General features: G+C 44.3%; 1 protein-coding gene across 3 annotated transcripts in view; it reads right to left on the reverse strand.

Moving 5' to 3' along the window:
- Window positions 1-18336, reverse strand: part of CUL1 (cullin 1) — a 171015-nt gene that overhangs the window by 21587 nt on the left and 131092 nt on the right. For all 3 annotated transcript variants that reach the window (XM_082258155.1, XM_082258153.1, XM_082258154.1), the window contains exons 13-17: window positions 15835-15966; window positions 13236-13353; window positions 8854-8930; window positions 6862-6993; window positions 5726-5818 (exon numbers count right to left, since the gene is read on the reverse strand). In XM_082258155.1, coding sequence (XP_082114281.1) covers window positions 5726-5818; window positions 6862-6993; window positions 8854-8930; window positions 13236-13353; window positions 15835-15966 — 552 coding nt within the window. The remainder of the gene's footprint in view (window positions 1-5725; window positions 5819-6861; window positions 6994-8853; window positions 8931-13235; window positions 13354-15834; window positions 15967-18336) is intronic.

Below are 18336 nucleotides of genomic sequence, written 5' to 3' on the forward strand. Positions count from 1 at the left end.
AGTTTTCAAACGTACAACATCATTGAGAGACCATCTTATGTCTAGCCACTATGAACCATCGAAAACCAAATCTAAATCTCCTAGAGGTACATATAAATGCAGACGGTGTGAGTTCTGCCCCTGGGTTGAAGAAGCTACACAATATCCATTACCCAATGGGGAAACGTTAAGACCTAACTTTAGGGCAGATTGCAATACCCGAGGCGTAGTGTATTTAATGTACTGCGCCTGTGGTATCTTCTATGTCGGAAAGACAATTAGAGAACTACGACAACGGATAAAAGACCATGTCTATGTATCAGCCGGGGGGAAAATGCTCACACCAGTGAGTAGACACATAGATCTTCACCATAGATTTAACCCTAAGAAGGCTAGGTTCTTTGTCTTAGAGATTATCCCCCAAGATCCCCGAGGGGGTAACTGGGATAAACGGATCCTCCAGAGGGAAACCCTCTGGATCGAACGACTAAATGCCACTCAGAGGCCAGGAATCAATGAGATGTTATCATATAAACCCTTTCTATAGTTTTAACCTTTAAATGGCTAACTCATCTGGGGGTACGTGTTCCAATATCCCTAGATAATATTCTAGTCTATGTATATGTCCTTTGTTTGTTTCTCTGGTCACGGTCTATGAGTATATCCTTTCACTCAAATCCAAAATATACCATAAAAATAATCTTATTTTAATTCCAAACATAAGCTTCCCTTTCATTGGCCCAATATTATTCTTTGTATTTGATTTATTTCATTACTTTTGGTATTTTTTATATAACTAACATAATGTTTGTTATTATTATTATAACATTTTCAAATTGTTATATTTCAAAGCTATTACTGCATTTTGTATGGTGACAATTAGGTACGCTGATTGACAAATTTTATAATTAGATTTGTTATAATTAATTATATGCTTTCCTTTTTTTGTTTATTTCCTTATTTTGCTTGGTTCGCTGTAGTGGTGATCCACTTTCAGTCACGGACTGGGGTTTGCTTGCTATGCGGGCGACGACCATGGGTGGCGCTGGGCATGCTTCCTCGGTTTTTCCCCCTTTGACACATGTGCGGCCAGACAAGCCGCAGTGAGGTGACGCACTTCCGGTGCGCATTTCCTGCGGCATAATGGGCGGATGCAGGGACACCACGTGTCCCATGCACACGCCTGTTCCCGCTATACGTACCCGCGTTTTCCCGATGCGACCCATGTGATCGCTCGGGTCATTATGTGGGTACGTCGCGGGGCGTGGCCGAGGCGGCGACGTCATTGACGAGCCGCTTGGGGTCCACGCTATAAAGAGGCCATACACGCTGGCCTCAATATGGCGGCGGTTCCCCATCCGGAGGAGACATCATGGAACTTTAGGACAGAGCCAATGAAAGGTATACACCACCTCTATACGCCATCTTTATTCGGCAAGTCTAACTATCCCTTCTCTGACCCTTGGAAACTTATAGAATATACCCTAAAGAGTTTATTTATATCTACCTAGGATTTTGACATACTAACACCTGTTGGCATATCCACATGGCCTTCCTCCATGTAATATATGGAGAGATGCTTCCATAGTACAATTTGTTTGGTAAGATACTACTGTGTGTACTTGTTTACTCCTATATGTCTCCACACGGTTTTTCTTGGGAGGTGTATATCAGTCTTTCATCACGATTCACCTATATACTTACTTATGGCTCTACAACCTTCTATAAGTCCTTATAGACAATATATATTACCTAACACTAGTACTAATGGGTATGCTATTACATCCTTATCCAGGTGGCTCCCAGGCTCCACTACCCCTGGGTTAATCTTCTCTCTATATATACCGAGCTCTGTACCTATCCATGATTGTCCCTTCGTTATTCATTACCATTTGTCTGCGGTGACAGTTGTCCTGCATAACAATTATACAGGTATGTATGTACCCAGCTATTTTTTGGTATATATACCACCTCCTTATACCCAATAGATAAAATAAGCACTGCGTGGCCCCCCACATGTGATTCTATGGGTGACCTCCGGGGTGCACTGCCCATTGCGCCCATGGAGTTTAGCCGCTCACCTGGTTTGCACTGACCCAGCCGGTGACTGAATACACCACTATGAACATGCATGTAGTTCTCTGATTTTAGATGTTCATTATTATAATACAAAGTTTGAAAACTACCTATACCATCAGTAACTCTGTATGTTTCTATCCTATATAGAACCATTTTCTTTGATCACAAGCAGGCTCCAGATGAAGCTTCTTTATGAGGCGAAACATGTAGAGCAACCTGATCAAGCGTACTACTAATTTCTGTCATCACGTTTCTAAGTATATAAATATGTACATGTAGTCGCATTATGTGACTAATAATATGAATATGTGTATGATTACATCAAATAGAACTGCTGTATGTTATTCATTTCTGACTGGTTAACCCATTTTGGCTCCAGTCAATTTTTAATCAATATTTTCTGTTTTGTTTGTTTATATGTTTTGTGTGTTTCTCATGATTGCTTTTTGTGTTATGTTATTTGAATAAAATTGATTTTTTAAAGAATCTATGTGCCGGAAAATCCTTCCTTCCCAACCTTCCAATAAATTCTATGCAAAATTTGAGGATTGGCACCTTTAACAGTAACTTAGATGCTCAGATGGCTGCTATCTGATTGCATTATTATCAAACGATATTTATCGGTAACCTGGAATTTATCAGAAGAAATGACTTCCCCTGGCTGAGCATCGGAGACCGAAGCCACCAGACCAGAGCCTTCCTGGTCCGCTCACTCAATCGGATCAGATTGTCCAGGGAATCGGGATTCCGATTCCATATGGGAAGAATCTCCTCTTTGGAGAATTCGGGTATGAGACTGGGCAAACGGTACTGCCTCTAAGGAGGCGACCATCAATCCCAGCCAGTTGACGGACAGCAACCTCCGAATCATTGACTGAATCTTCTGGAGTTTCTCCGCATGGAGAAACACTCTTGCCAAGGATGTATCCAAAATTAGGCCCAGATAGTTCAGTCTCCTGGTGGGAACCAGGGATGATCTTTGGGAAAAGCAACGAAAACGCTGATGTCCTGCGAAGATGGGGATATGAGGATAGGCATCCTAAATGTCTATGGACGCCAAGAAATCCCCCTGATGCAGGGAGGCCACCACTGTATGGATGAACTCCATCTCTTCCAAGACCAGAATTGGACGCACCTAGCCCTTTTTCCTGGGCATTGTGAACAAGTTCGACTAGAACTCCTCCAAGGAATGGGAACTACCACTGCTTGTTGTATCAAGCTGTCCCCCACAAAGCTTTTTAAGCGACCCGGGGATGTCGAATATTGGAAGGGAAGAATCGCACCGGTGGAAGTGATCGAAACTCGATCTTGTATCCCGACCATATGACCTTGCGAACCCCTTTATCCGGGATTCTGGAAAGCCCTGGATCCGGAAACCGGTGAAGACGTCCCCCCCACCCCAGAGATGGGTGGGGCCCATTCTGTCAATCCAACGGGATAACAGTGGTTTTATTTAGTCTGGAAATCGGTGAGTCCACTATTGGTGGTACCGTCCATCTTTGAAATGAGGGATTCCTCAAAATGATAGCGCCTAGCAATGCGTTTGGAAACAGCAGGGCTCATTTACGGACGACCCTATTTGGGCAAGGGAAACCCTTCACCATTTTTGGTAGGCTTGCTAGTACCAAAAAAGGAATATGAGTCTCAGCTACCTCTGCCGGTGTAACCTCAAGATTTAGTGCTTCCAACGCTTCTTGTGCTATGGCGGAGGCAGAAGCGTCCTCCTTACTGTCTGAGGAGACCGTACCTGAGACAACAACCCCACAAAAGGGACTGCAATGACCAGCTCAGAATCCGTATCTGAGGTATCAGATGACATAGGGGTAGGCGGGGGTCGCTCTTCTTGACCCCCGTCCCTGACAGGCTACCTCCACCCGGGATACCAAAGACTCCAAAACGCTGATAATGCATCATCACAAGTGGGGTACTGGAGGGTCCTGCGGCCACCCTGAGGGGATCAGGTGAGGATACATGTGTGGCAGGGTTCATGTAACAAGACACTTGCCAGAAAAACAAAAAAAAAATTAATTGCAAGAAAAAAACATTTTTTTTTTTTTTTTTAACTTAGTCCCCCAGCGCAGTAGCGCCCCTCAGTCTACCTGCTTGGACCCCTCAGAAAGAGAGAGAGAGAGAGAGAGAGAGAGAGAGAGAGAGAGAGACCCCAAGGCTCACCTGATGCACAGAAGTTTCTTATCAACCTGCTTCCAGCACTGTCTGTTACAGACAGGAAGTCTTTGGCTTGCTTTCCCTGGGCCAAGGAGGCGGCTCCGCCCCTTTACACGCCTTCCGGCGCCTCCCAATTACTCCACGAGGTGTTTGGTCACCTCAAACATGGCCGCCCCCATGCTGGAGACACGAGGCTATGCCAATATGGCGGCCTCGTGCGATCTGCAGGAAAATGGCAGCGGCCTGTGTAGGATAGCGGCGGCTTGCAAGCTAGCAGCGGCCTGCGGGATGTGTGCATTCGGCCTGTGCGGCCTGTGGAAGTGCCTCGGCCTGCGGGAGGTGTCCTCGGCCTGCGGGAGGCTGTGTGGCCTGTGGAAGTGACCGGCTTTCTAGAGGGATGGCGATCTGTGGCTGCAGTAACTCAGGCATAGGCATCGGCCTGTGTACACACTAGACAGGTAGGATACCTCTATACCTCAATAGTAATGCCTTTTAGTAGTCTGCCACTGACTTCAGTCACCCTTACAGTCATATAGTGACTTTAGATAGTCAGCTCCCAAACCAAGCCTCCTGGTTTCTATTCACAAAAATCACACTCAAATTGGGGGATCTGTGACCTGTTATAGGATAGAGGGGAGACCCAGAAAACCGAGTGTCCGACCATCCCAGAGAGGGGCCCGCGTCCACCAACAAACCCGACAGGGGGAGAGGGGGAACATTCTACTCACCATACCGGAACCAGGCGGGCGCCAACTCCTGACAGACCCCCTCTCCACCGGGGTGGGGGGGCTGTCGACCAATACGGACACCGTGACTCTGTTGGTCATTGGCGTCCAGGCGAGACGTTTAACTCGCAGGGTCAGTCCCCGTCCAGTGGGACTATGTCGCGGCCGACCCAGCGCGGAGCTATGGCCTGCACGCGCTCGTAGGCTGAACTGGGGTGACCACTGGATCTCAACATCCAGCCCGTTGCCCAGTTTCAGCATACTTGCTTGAAGATCTCACAGGAACACTGGAGAAACAAAGCTGTCTAAAAAAGTATTTCTAAAAAAAAAAAAATCTTGCCAGGACCGAAGATCCTAGCAAGGAATCTAGGTCCTTACTCCTAACTAGACAGAAAAAAACTGATTTGCTGTAGCAGGAAGTGAGAGGATATACCCTCTGGGACTGCCCCTAGGGTGTGGCCAGAACGTTTTCTTTCCTGTCTAGTCCTACTCCTGTAGAGGGCAGTATAACCCGAGTTGATATTAATCAAGGAGGACTACGTCTGTCAATGAGCGACAGAGAAATCTTATTTGCCCACATGATTGGTTGAATGCATTGCCCTGTTCAGAGCCTTGTTGCAAATCAATGTTAACATACCCCAGCCAAACTAGTGTCTTATATATTTAAAAGAGGGCACTTGGTGGGCTTATGGTGTTATTTGAAAAATATTAATAAAATAAAAATGATCTATTTATTTTACGCACAGACATATAAATACATGTAAAACGTAGCATACCATTTTTATCTGCGTACTATCTGTCAGTTGCTGTACTGTGTATATATCTTCTGTGTTGTATTGTAGCAGGATTGCCATCTGGAATGTGGACGCCTAATAGGCAGAAAAATAACAGATATTGTATACTGCACCATATGTATTTTTTGTATGCATTGACGCATCAACAACACTTCAGCAAAGCGTTAAAAACAGAACATTAAAACCTTCTGCACTGGTCCCAACAATAGGGTGTAATTTTGATGCGTGCATCATGCTCAGTGCATGGGTAGAGAGATGCAAGCTGTATGGCAGGTTACAATAGCTCATAAAGCATTGTTAATTCCCCACTGTTCCCACCTCCTTCCCCTTAGTCTCTAACTCTTTACCTCTATATGGAATTAGGGCACTGAATAAATTACATTTGAGAAGATGGATCAAGAGATTAGTTGTGGAAGGTCCACTTCAGACATAATCAATGAATGGCAATCATCTCTTTATAATAACATGCTGCAGGGGTCAGCAAAAAAAAGTAGATTGCGATTTACTTGCTAATCAGTGTCATGTGAGAGGTAAATCACAATCTGCCACACTGCCCCTCTGTCAGAAGTGGTCACCCCCTCTTAGACCTTAGATTGAAGCACCAAGCAGCATTGCAGAGCCAAAGAAAGTCCTAGGCTCCTTGCTGGCTCTAAAACATACGAAACAGCCAAGGGAAGATCTGGAAGGATTTCACCCAATCTGCTGGGCGCCGTTGCATCTGAGGTCTGGCGAGTCAATCTTTCAGAGGAGGGAGGAATTGTGTCTGATTTAAGCTTGGGGGGGGGGGGGTAGGAGGGCAGATATTTGCACTGGAAGGGGGTATTTTTGCAATATGTGGGGGGAGGGGAATGTGTGTTACTACGGACCCTTGAACTTTTGTTACTTAATAATGACCACTAAACTTTGCATTACTTACCACTGACCCCTATACTCCCCAAACTCTCCTCACTTTTTAAATTGGGCCTTGTTAGGTTATTACCGAAAAAAGAAAAAGCAAGCTACACCCTGGTGATCTTTGATCTCTTTTATGTTGTTTGGGGAGATCTCCACCTCTCTCTAGGGTTGCCTACCTCTGTTTTTCAGTATTATCTTTCACAGCTCCCAACAATGTTACCAACCTGCAAGGTATATCGGTTTTTAAAGCAATTAGTAACCAATTCTCCTTTGGACAATTGATATAACCAAGTTAGTTTCCTTCCACTGTGGCGACTGGCATAAAAAGCTGTAAATCTCTGGTAACTGCGCTCCAACTGAAAGAAAAAAAAAAAAAAAAAAACAAACATTTACAGTTTTGCGGGGGTTGGGAATAAAGGTTTCACACAATGTATGTGGTAAGAGGGAAAAAATGCCACTTAACATTAACATACTGTGATTTGAAGTATAACTCTACTTTCATTAAAAAATTATATTTGTCCTCGCCCTGCAGCAAATGAAAAAAAAAAAAAGTCAAATGAATGGGATACTTTTCCTGAAGATAAAGGCCGATTCCAGCAGCATGGGCTGGTTCCAAGTTTACAGTCCACATTGCTGATCAGCTGTTACAGGCCACCACTAGGAGGTGCTAGACTGGAGCTGCATTGGGCTAAAAGTGCATTATTTACCAACAGCACCTAATTTCAGAGCACAGCAAAATGTGCACATCAAATTGGTGGAAACAGGATTTATCTTCAGGCGAAGGATCTTTATTTTTATTTTATTTTTTATTTGCAGGGACAGGTACAAATGTATAATGCATAGCAAAAGTTCTACTTTACCACTTGCTTATTGGGCACATATACCCTCTTCCTAACAAGGCCAGTTTTAAGCGATCAGTGCATTTTGAATGACAATTGCACGGTCATGCAACTTTGCACTCATATGACATTTTTATCATTTTTTGTTTAGAGATATAGAGCTTTCTTTTGGTGTTATTTATTTACCACTGAGTTTTTTATTTTTTGCTTAAAGCGGTAGTATACTCTTTTTTCTTTTACCTACAGGTACACCTATAATAAGGCTTACCTGTAGGTACAATTAATATCTCCTAAACCTGCACGGTGCCCTGCATGCAGCTGCTGATGCTAGTGGTGCATGCGCTCTGAAGGTCCGGCGGACGTTCAGAGTTCCTTGCCGGGCACTTGCTGGAAAGTGACTCCCGCGCGCAGGCGCATCGCCGAACCCGGAAGAGACGCCGAGGGAGCATGACCGCTCCCACAGCGGTGTCTGGGTGTCCGTGTCAGGGCTTTGTTTTAAGGTAAGTATTTCATAATGAGCTAGTATGCGATGCATACTAGCTCATTATGCCTTTGTCTTGCAGGGTTTGTTTTTCGTGGCAGTATACAACCGCTTTAACAAAAAAAGACGCAAAATTTTGAGGAAAAAAAAAAAAAGAAAACATTTTTTTAGTTTCAGTTATAACATTTTTCAAATAAGTAATTTTTCTCCTTCATTGATGTGCACCTATGGGCACTGAGAGGCTGCACTGATGGGCACTAATGGGGCTGCATTTCCTACTTCTTGCAAAAAAAAAAAGGTTTTGCTTTAGATATAATACAGCAGCTGCTCTTACTAACTACTAGAGGAAGGTACAGGTACAAGAAAGAATAAATCACCAGCACTAGTTGGGTTACCTTCTGTACTGGGTAACTACAGGGCTAATACTCATGCTTTGCAGACATCAATCTATTATGTGTTATTTTTGGTTTAACATTGGGAATCTTTACCTACCAAACAAAAGCTGACATTGTACAATATATTCAGCCTCACATTCAGCTTACATAGATATAAAAGCTGTAATGTATGCAGGAAAATTGATATTTTGTGGTATTAGTGTCCTGAAATGACTGCATAATTCTAAATGCCATAATGCTATTATTCTCCCTGATGTCAGCAGAAAATAACAAATATCAACAATCTGGAAAAATCACACTTTTTTTTTCTTTACACTTCCATGTCTAACAGACATTGCATCATTGATTAAGTTATCTCCCAAATGTATAGTAACATGTCTAACAATTCTTTTTAAAAAAAAAAAAAAAAAAAAGAAACCCACAGCTCTCAAAAAACTGTCTATTCTTCATAAAGGAAATGAGTAAATCCTTATTATGGAGGCAAATGTATCCATATCATACCTCAGAAGGTAATGCAAATGTGCAGAACTGTTGAAAAGGCCATGATCCAGAGCTGAGGACTTGTATGCTGAAATCCACTGCAAAGATAAAACACAGAAAGGTTAAATGCTTGTTACATATGAAACCAGACAAATGTCCATATAGTAGAAGCCCCCTACACAGAAACAGCGTTATAGTGTGATAAACTCTTTCCAAACGAGAAATCTGTACCAAGATGAAGGCAAGGGAACAGAAAACCAAAAGGTTTACTTGTTCACAAGGGGGCTTTTAGCTTTTTTTTTTTTTTTTTTGAGAGGGAACAAATCTAGTTGTTTTAATAAATGCTACTGATTTTTTTAATTTTATATATTGGATAAAATTACATCCTGGCAAAAAGCTGCAGCACCAAGGATCCAAGGCGGCTGCAGCACCAAGGATCCAAGGCGGCTGCAGCACCAAGGATCCAAGGCGGCTGCAGCACCAAGGATCCAAGGCGGCTGCAGCACCAAGGATCCAAGGCGGCTGCAGCACCAAGGATCCAAGGCGGCTGCAGCACCAAGGATCCAAGGCAGCTGCAGCACCAAGGATCCAAGGCAGCTGCAGCACCAAGGATCCAAGGCAGCTGCAGCACCAAGGATCCAACGCAGCTGCAGCACCAAGGATCCAACGCAGCTGCAGCACCAAGGATCCAACGCAGCTGCAGCACCAAGGATCCAACGCAGCTGCAGCACCAAGGATCCAAGGCGGCTGCAGCACCAAGGATCCAAGGCAGCTGCAGCACCAAGGATCCAAGGCAGCTGAAGCACCAAGGATCCAAGGCGGCTGCAACACCAAGGATCCAAGGCGGCTGCAACACCAAGGATCCAAGGCGGCTGCAACACCAAGGATCCAAGGCGGCTGCAACACCAAGGATCCAAGGCGGCTGCAACACCAAGGATCCAAGGCGGCTGCAACACCAAGGATCCAAGGCGGCTGCAACACCAAGGATCCAAGGCGGCTGCAGCACCAAGGATCCAAGGCGGCTGCAGCACCAAGGATCCAAGGCGGCTGCAGCACCAAGGATCCAAGGCGGCTGCAGCACCAAGGATCCAAGGCGGCTGCAGCACCAAGGATCCAAGGCGGCTGCAGCACCAAGGATCCAAGGCGGCTGCAGCACCAAGGATCCAAGGCGGCTGCAGCACCAAGGATCCAAGGCAGCTGCAGCACCAAGAATCCAAGGCGGCTGCAGCACCAAGAATCCAAGGCGGCTGCAGCACCAAGAATCCAAGGTGGCTGCAGCACCAAGAATCCAAGGCGGCTGCAGCACCAAGAATCCAAGGCGGCTGCAGCACCAAGAATCCAAGGCGACTGCAGCACCAAGAATCCAAGGCGGCTGCAGCACCAAGGATCCAACGCAGCTGCAGCACCAAGGATCCAACGCAGCTGCAGCACCAAGGATCCAACGCAGCTGCAGCACCAAGGATCCAACGCAGCTGCAGCACCAAGGATCCAACGCAGCTGCAGCACCAAGGATCCAACGCAGCTGCAGCACCAAGGATCCAACGCTTACAATGCCGAAGGCAACATTATAAAAAGGACCCAAAAATCAACTACATCAGTACATGAAAAATACTAAGGCCAGAATTGTCAAGAAACAAAAATGATCGTACTAACCTTCTGCTAGTGAAACTAAATGTTTACTCTCAACATCAAAAAGGTGTCCTGAAATAAGTTCCTCAGCATTGTACATATCACTTTCAGTATGTCTCTACAAAAAGATGGTTCCCTAATTTATGGTGTTTAGGATAACAGTATAAAGTAAGAAGGAGGAGGAACTTATATTGTACTAATGAAAAAAATAATTTTACTGAGAGAAAGCAACAATATATGCCTCAGACGCCTCTGTTATGGTATGAAAGTGGACGCAAGGTTTAAAAAAAAAAAAAAAAAAAATGGACACAGCCAGCATTAAACATCAAAATAAATATAAAAATGCAGTTATTCAAACTAAAGAGCATCTCTGATCACTCTGCTAGAAGTGGGAGGCAAATTGTTTCTCCAATAAAATCACAACCGCTGACCTATGACTAAGCAGGAGATGTAGAAGTGGTCGCACACAAGGCTTATGTGTAATTTTTTCCACACATATAGGACTGTTAGGAGCATGAACAGAAAGGACTAGAACCACTGTTTTTCTGAAACTGCATTGAGATTTTACACTATATTTATGTGATCAAGCTGGATACAGCAACTAGCAGGGCTCTTCTTCTACCAGCATTTAGGAACATTTCTTCAACTGGCTACTATAGTAGGAATGACTGACTGTGACCAGGGTAAGAACAGCACGTTGCCCGTCCGTGGAGTGATACCAAGCACACAGGTCAGCCATATTAACTACATAATTGCTTTCTAAATTGGAACTCTAGCAATAGCTTTTTCCTTCTAGGCTTGGATAGAGCAGGAAGCTCTAAAGCTTTTTTGGCTGTATGCCTCCACCTTTACCATTTGTCCTGGTAACTACGGTCAAGGTGAAATGCAAACATTTAAAATTGACACCACAATAGGAGTGGTACCTACTAATGGGGGCACATTTATTCCAATGACACCCGTCGAGGGTAGGGCTTCCAATTACTCTAGGGAGATTTCCACTGTCCCTAATCAATAAAGACAGGAATTAATACCTGATAGTTGCTAAACCCTTGCCCACTATATTGGGCAAGAATAAATTGGGCTAAAATAAATTGTTGTCTGAAGTTAAAGGCAATGGGGTAGGGTCACAAACTATTTTATCAATGTAGTGCACATTTAGTCCAATGTTTATTTTTATTCTTAAGAGTGCTGGAAAGCAACATCAAGTCTAGATGAAAGACTGCATTTTAATTAAAGTAGAACTATAGGCAAAACTTTTTTTCCCCATTTTAGATAGAGTAAGGGAGGGTTATAACCCGTCAGATTTTTTTTTTTTGCCATCTGTGTTTCATTGGGGAAACATACCTTCACTTTCTGTTCTGTAATCAAACAGGAAGTGAGGAATTTTTTGCAAAAAAAGGAATCCATTAGGGCCACCCAGGTCACCAGAACTAGGGGCAACATTGGAAGATTTACCCTCTATTATTTTTCCGGGGACAAGCTAAAATTTGGGAATTTCTTAAACTTTCACTTTCAATAATATTGGCAAACAGGACAGATAGAGAGGGTGAATCTCCCTAACGGGCCACAGACAATAATAAAAACCTAATAGATGTTCTAATCTATCTTCAATCTATCCAAAACAGGGGAAAAAAAAGTATTGCCTTTAGTTATACTTTAAAGAGGAAGTAAACCCTCCTCAGGAAGTTGTACCTATAGGTAAGCCTATGATAAGGCTTACCTATAGGTACTGTAAATATCTCCTAAACTTGCACCGTTTAGGAGATATTTACCTTTAATGCAGCCAGTGACGTCACTGGCGCATGCGCTCTGAAGGAACGGCTGATCGTGCCGTTCCTTCAGAGCCCCGTGCCGTGACCGTCGGCTCCCGCGCGCGTGCGCGGGAGTGACGTCACCGCGGCTCCGGCCAATCAGATGACCGGATGCCGCGATCCCGGAAGACGGGCGACATGTCATGTCGCCCGTCATACAGGTAAGAGAGCGGCACGGCGGGGGCTCGTTCTAAGGTAAGTATTTCATAATGAGCTAGTATGCGATGCATACTAGCTCATTATGTCTTTCTCTTGCAGGTTGTAAAAAAAAAAAATTTTTTTAAACGAGTTTACAACCTCTTTAAATACTCCAGCCATAAATGTCTTTGTGACAAAAACAAGCGATGGGCACACTGACCTAATGCAATACTATTAAAACATTTATTGAAGAATAAAAGGTAACATACATCATACTCACAAACAAATGTAGTAAAAAGTGCATGTCAAAATACTGCATAGACGGGTTGGCCTCCAGGATATGGACTAATCCAATACTGCAGGAAGAGCAGATGGCATCTGTAATGGCTGGGCTGATGCATTTCAAGGGCAAACCCTATTCCTCAGAGCCCTCTGAGGACTCCGAGGAGGAGGGTTCGCCCTGGAAACGCATTAGCCCAGCCATTACGAATGCCATCTGGTCTTCCTGCAGCATTGGATTAGTCCATGTCCTGGAGGCCTACCCGTCTATGCAGTATTTTGACATACATTTTTTACTACATTTGTTTATTAGTATGATGCATGTTACCTTTTATTCTTCAATAAATGTTTTAATAGTATTACACTAGGTAGGTGCGCCCTGCTCTTGTTTTTGTCGCTCTAGTACTTGTGGATACCCCTGGTTCTGAGAGGGCAGCAAGACCCCAGGTGCCGTCAATAAAGTCCAGGATACACTCCATTTCCCTGAGCATAACACCTGAGTGCAGGAGAGTTACGTTATAAATGTCTCAGTATAAAGGTACTCACAGTCAAGAGGTTCTGAATTTGTCAGGTGCTTTTTAAACTGTTCATTTAAGTCTTTGCTGACACCAATGTCTTGGAACATCCTTTGAAGCTTTGAGGTATATTCAAAACCACAGGCTTGCTGTAAAGATACGAGTGATAAAGCAGTGCAATTAGCTCTCCACCCTGACCTCAAATACCAAAACAGTGGGTGTGGAGGTGTGACATATTTTAATTAGGATTCAGTTATGCAGTATAAAAAGAAAATACATTTCATTCATGTAAATTAGTTTCGGCAAAGCTAGCTGAACCATGACCATACAGTATATGGCTTTTACAAGCAGGTACTTTCCTTTAGAGCAAAATAAGCTGGATTCATCAGTAAAAGCAGGGATCCTCAAACTACGGTCCTCCAGCTGTTGCGAAACTACACATCCCATGAGGCATTGTAAAACTCTGACATTCACCGACATGACTAGGCATGATAGGAGTTGTAGTTCCTGAACAACTGGAGGGCCATAGTATGAGGACCCCTGAGTAAAAGAAACAATGCTCTCATGTGCAGGTGCTTAGTTGACATGTCCCATCTCAGTAGCTGAACTGTTCCTTCAAAGTGGAATATAGGACACACCAATAAAGTCAGTGCAACAATGTAGCAGTATAGGTTCAGCAGGCTATACTACTTTCGTGACCAGCGCTTTTTTTAAGCTTAGATGTCCAGACCAAGTTGAGCTCACCAGTTAACTTGACACTAGGGGGGAGATTTACTAAAACTGGTGCACTCAGAATCTGGTGCAGCTGTGCATGGTAGCCAATCAGCTTCAAACTTTAGCTTGTTCAATTAAAGGGTAAATTCACCTTTTGACAAAAAATAATAAATGCAAATTTTTTGGCAGACCTGATGCAATGCAGGTCTACTGCAGATCCGTCAGTGTATCTGTTTGCTCGTACCTCGTTCTGACAGCGTCATGGCAGTTCATAAAAAACGACAAGCCGAGAGCCACAAAAGGCTGCCAGATCTTGTAGTTTTCCACTTACAGACCATTGTGAATGAATGGGTGAGAGGAGCCCTGCACGGCCGTGTTTTTTAAAAATGTTGACAGCTAGCGGGGGGAGAGAAGATTCCCTGATAGCGGTCACAGCGGGGTGCGGGAGATGGGGGAGGTTGGTGCATTCATGACAAGTTACATGTTATATCCTGAATATGGGCAACATGTTATGAAAGGTGAATTTATGCTTTAAGCTTTGAAATAAAACCCAGAAGAGAATTGGTTTCTATGCAGAGCTGCAGCAGATTTTGCACTCTATAGTTTGAGTAAACCAACCCCTAGGACTGATTTTTCTGACAGTGGGTCTGAAAACTAGGAACACACATTTACATATGTCTAGTTCTCCACTCAAGGTTATTTAACGTTCTCTGAGCAAGTAGTATTTTACACTTGGATGTCGTATTGCAGTTAAATAAGATACTGAAAATAGAACAGATAAAGTGAAGTAGGTGGGCTTGTTTATGATCAGTGCCTTATTAAGTGTCTTTAACGCTGGCGCCACCCAACCCTTTACGAGGTTTCTGATACCAGGATTTCTGATCATGTGAGCACCGTGACTGGCTGTCACAGCAGTCGCATGATTGGAAAGCTCCCAACTAGAGCCCGGGAGCTTTCCCTTAGCCGCTAGTAGCTGTGGCAGGAGCGCACAGGGCTATTTACATTCCAGTATGCATATATACCTGCTTGGCATTAAGGCCCACACACCAAGAGGTTGCATATATGCATTTGGTTACCTTGAAGCAATACAGAGTATCTTATTAACCTCTTCAAGCCAGCCAATTTCATTTAGGGATAGCATGCAAAACAGGGAACATTTAAATATAGATAATACTGATCTTTCCAAGAGGCAAACATACTAAAAATGTTCATCTTTTATAGTTCTAGGTTTAAAGAGGTTGTAGTCAGAAGGATTTTTTATCTTGATGCATTCTATGCATTAAGGTAAAAAGCCTTCTGTGTGCAGCAGCCCCCCTCAGCCCCCATAATACTTACCTGAGGTCCATCTCTATCAAGCAATGTCCACGAATGCCTCGGCTATCCTGCGACTCTCCCTTCTGATTGGCTGAGACACAGCAGCGGCGCCATTGGCTCCTGCTTCTGTCAATCAAAGCCAGTCTGCCAATGAGGAGAGAAAGGGGGCAGGGCTGAGCCACAGCTCCATGTCTGAATGGATAAACAGAGCTGTGACTCGGCTCGGGTGCCCTCATAGCAAGCTGCTTGCTGTGGGGGCACTCACCAGAAGGGAAGGGCCAGGAGAGTAGAAGAGCAGGATATGGGCTGCTCTGTACAAAACCACTGCATAGAGCATGTAAGTTTAACATGTTTGGTATTTTTAGTTTAAAAAAAAAAAAACTGAGAATTTACAATCACTTTAAAAGCCCCATTACGAAGAGGACCAGAAAGAACCACAATTTTCCTGTACAGAACCTGCACTGGGGTGTTAATCCACTGATGCACCCACACGGCATCGCAAAACATTTTTACTGCCATTATCCAAGTTAAATAAAAAAATAAAGTCTTCCTACCTAGGTTACTGACCAGCTAAACAAAAGATATGCTCTCAAATCACTTACCTTAAGTTTGGATATCATACTCGCTTCTGCATCATCGCTGGCACTGTTTTGGTGCACTAAACGTTTTGCAAGCATTTTTGCATAGAATTTCTGAAATACGTCTTTATCTTCTATGTATTTAAATACCACCATCTGCAGAAGGAAATTTTCAGAGTTCGTAAAAACCCCTTTGCCTTTATCAATTAAAGGGTAAAACAAAAAACACAAAAAATATACCAAACACATGAAATAGCCATTCAAAAAGAGCAAAAAGAGCAATAGCTGGTCTTTGCACTAGTACATATTGGTATATTTAAGTACAATAGGAAAAGGAAGAAGTGAGTTTAAAACAAACACATTTCAGAAAAAAAGTTTTTATGTCAGCAATTTTTAAAGCAAAAATATGCAATTTGCATAAGGCCCCTTTCACACTATCCGTCCGTCGGACAGATTCCGTTTTTATCAGCGGGGGATCGAGCCGCCGATCCCCCGCTGAGCAGCAGGAGGACAGCTGTGTCTCTGCGCTGTGTGCGGAGACACAGCTGTCAGTTCCCCGTGCATCTCTATGGGGGAAATCGGATGGGAACGGACCGTCGGTCCGTTCTCATCCGATCCGCTGGACGGATGGAAAATAGGGTTTCCATCCGTCCAGATTTGAGGGATCGGATGTCAGCGGACATGTCTCCGCTGACATCCAATCCCCCATAGAGATGCATGGTCCGTTCAGATCCGCCGAAAAAAATGGACAGGCGGATCTGAACGGTCCGTCTGTGTGAAAGGGGCCTAAGTGTGTTTTACCCAAGCACAATATGGCCACAAAGCACTGTTTTCATTGTAGTTTAAACTTGTAATAGACTACTTCAGTATAGAGCAGTGGTCTTCAAACTGCGGCCCAGGGGCCGAATGTGGCCCTTTGCCTGCTTTTATCCGGCTCTTAGGGCATTATCCCCTCCCCCACACTGACAGCAACAGTAGGGGAATAGTTTGTGTCACTGACCCCAAAAATTGGGCACTATTTACCTCAATAATGGGACACACTTCCACCCACTAGCACCAATGATGGTACACTATTCCTCCCACTGGCAACAAAAATGGGGCACTATCCTCCCACTAACACCAATGATGGGAAACTATTCTTTCACTGATACCAATGCTGGGACACTTTTTTCCCCACTAATATCAGTGGGGAAAAAAGCATCCCATCATTGTTAACAATGATGGAACATTATTCCTTCCACTGACACCAATGATGTGGAACCATTCCTCCCCACTGATAGCAATGCTGGGGCACTTTTCCTCCTACTGATACCAATGATTGTACACTATTCCTCCCACTGACACCAAATGATGGGACACTGTTCTTTCACCGATACCAATGATGGGGTGCTTTTTTTCCCCCACAGATAACAATGGGACCCTTTTTTCCCCTACTGATAACAACAATGGGACCCTTTTTTCCCCTACTGATAATGATGGGGTGCTTTTTTTCCCCACTGATAACAATGATGAAACACTATTCCTCCCACTGATACCAATGAGGGGGACACTATTCCTCCCACTGATACCAATGAGGGGGACACTATTCCTCCCACTGATACCAATGAGGGGGACACTATTCCTCCCACTGATACCAATGAGGGGGACACTATTCCTCCCACTGATACCAATGAGGGGGACACTATTCCTCCCACTGATACCAATGAGGGGGACACTATTCCTCCCACTGATACCAATGATGGGAACACTATTCCTCCCACTGATACCAATAAGGGGACACTATTCCTCCCACTGATACCAATGATGGGAACACTATTCCTCCCACTGATACCAATGAGAGGGACACTATTCCTCCTACTGATACCAATAATGGGAACACTATTCCTCCCACTGATACCAATGATGGGAACACTATTCCTCCCACTGATACCAATGAGGGGGAACACTATTCCTCCCACTGATACCAATGAGGGGGACACTATTCCTCCCACTGATACCAATGAGGGGAACACTATTCCTCCCACTGATACCAATGATGGGACACTGTTCTTTCACCGATACCAATGATGGGGTGCTTTTTTCCCCCACTGATACCAATGATGGGACGCTATTCCTCCCACTGATACCAGTGATGTAGACACTATTCCTCCCACTGATACCAATGAAGGGGACACTATTCCTCCCACTGATACCAATGAGGGGGGACACTATTCCTCCCACCGATACCAATGAGGGGGGACACTATTCCTCCCACTGATACCAATGAGGGGGACACTATTCCTCCCACCGATACCAATGAGGGGGACACTATTCCTCCCACTGATACCAATGAGGGGGACACTATTCCTTCCACTGATACCAATGATGGGACACTATTCCCCGCACTGATACCAACGATGATGCATTGTTTACTCCCACTGACTCCAGGACATATTCTTACTGATCACAGTCCAGCCCTCCTAATGTATGCTTGGTTGCCTAGAAAATTTGGAGACCCCTGGTATAGAGCAATGATACAATGTTGAT

Source organism: Pelophylax lessonae (assembly GCF_965119305.1).
Source record: "Pelophylax lessonae genome assembly, chromosome: 5".
NCBI lineage: Eukaryota > Metazoa > Chordata > Amphibia > Anura > Ranidae > Pelophylax > Pelophylax lessonae.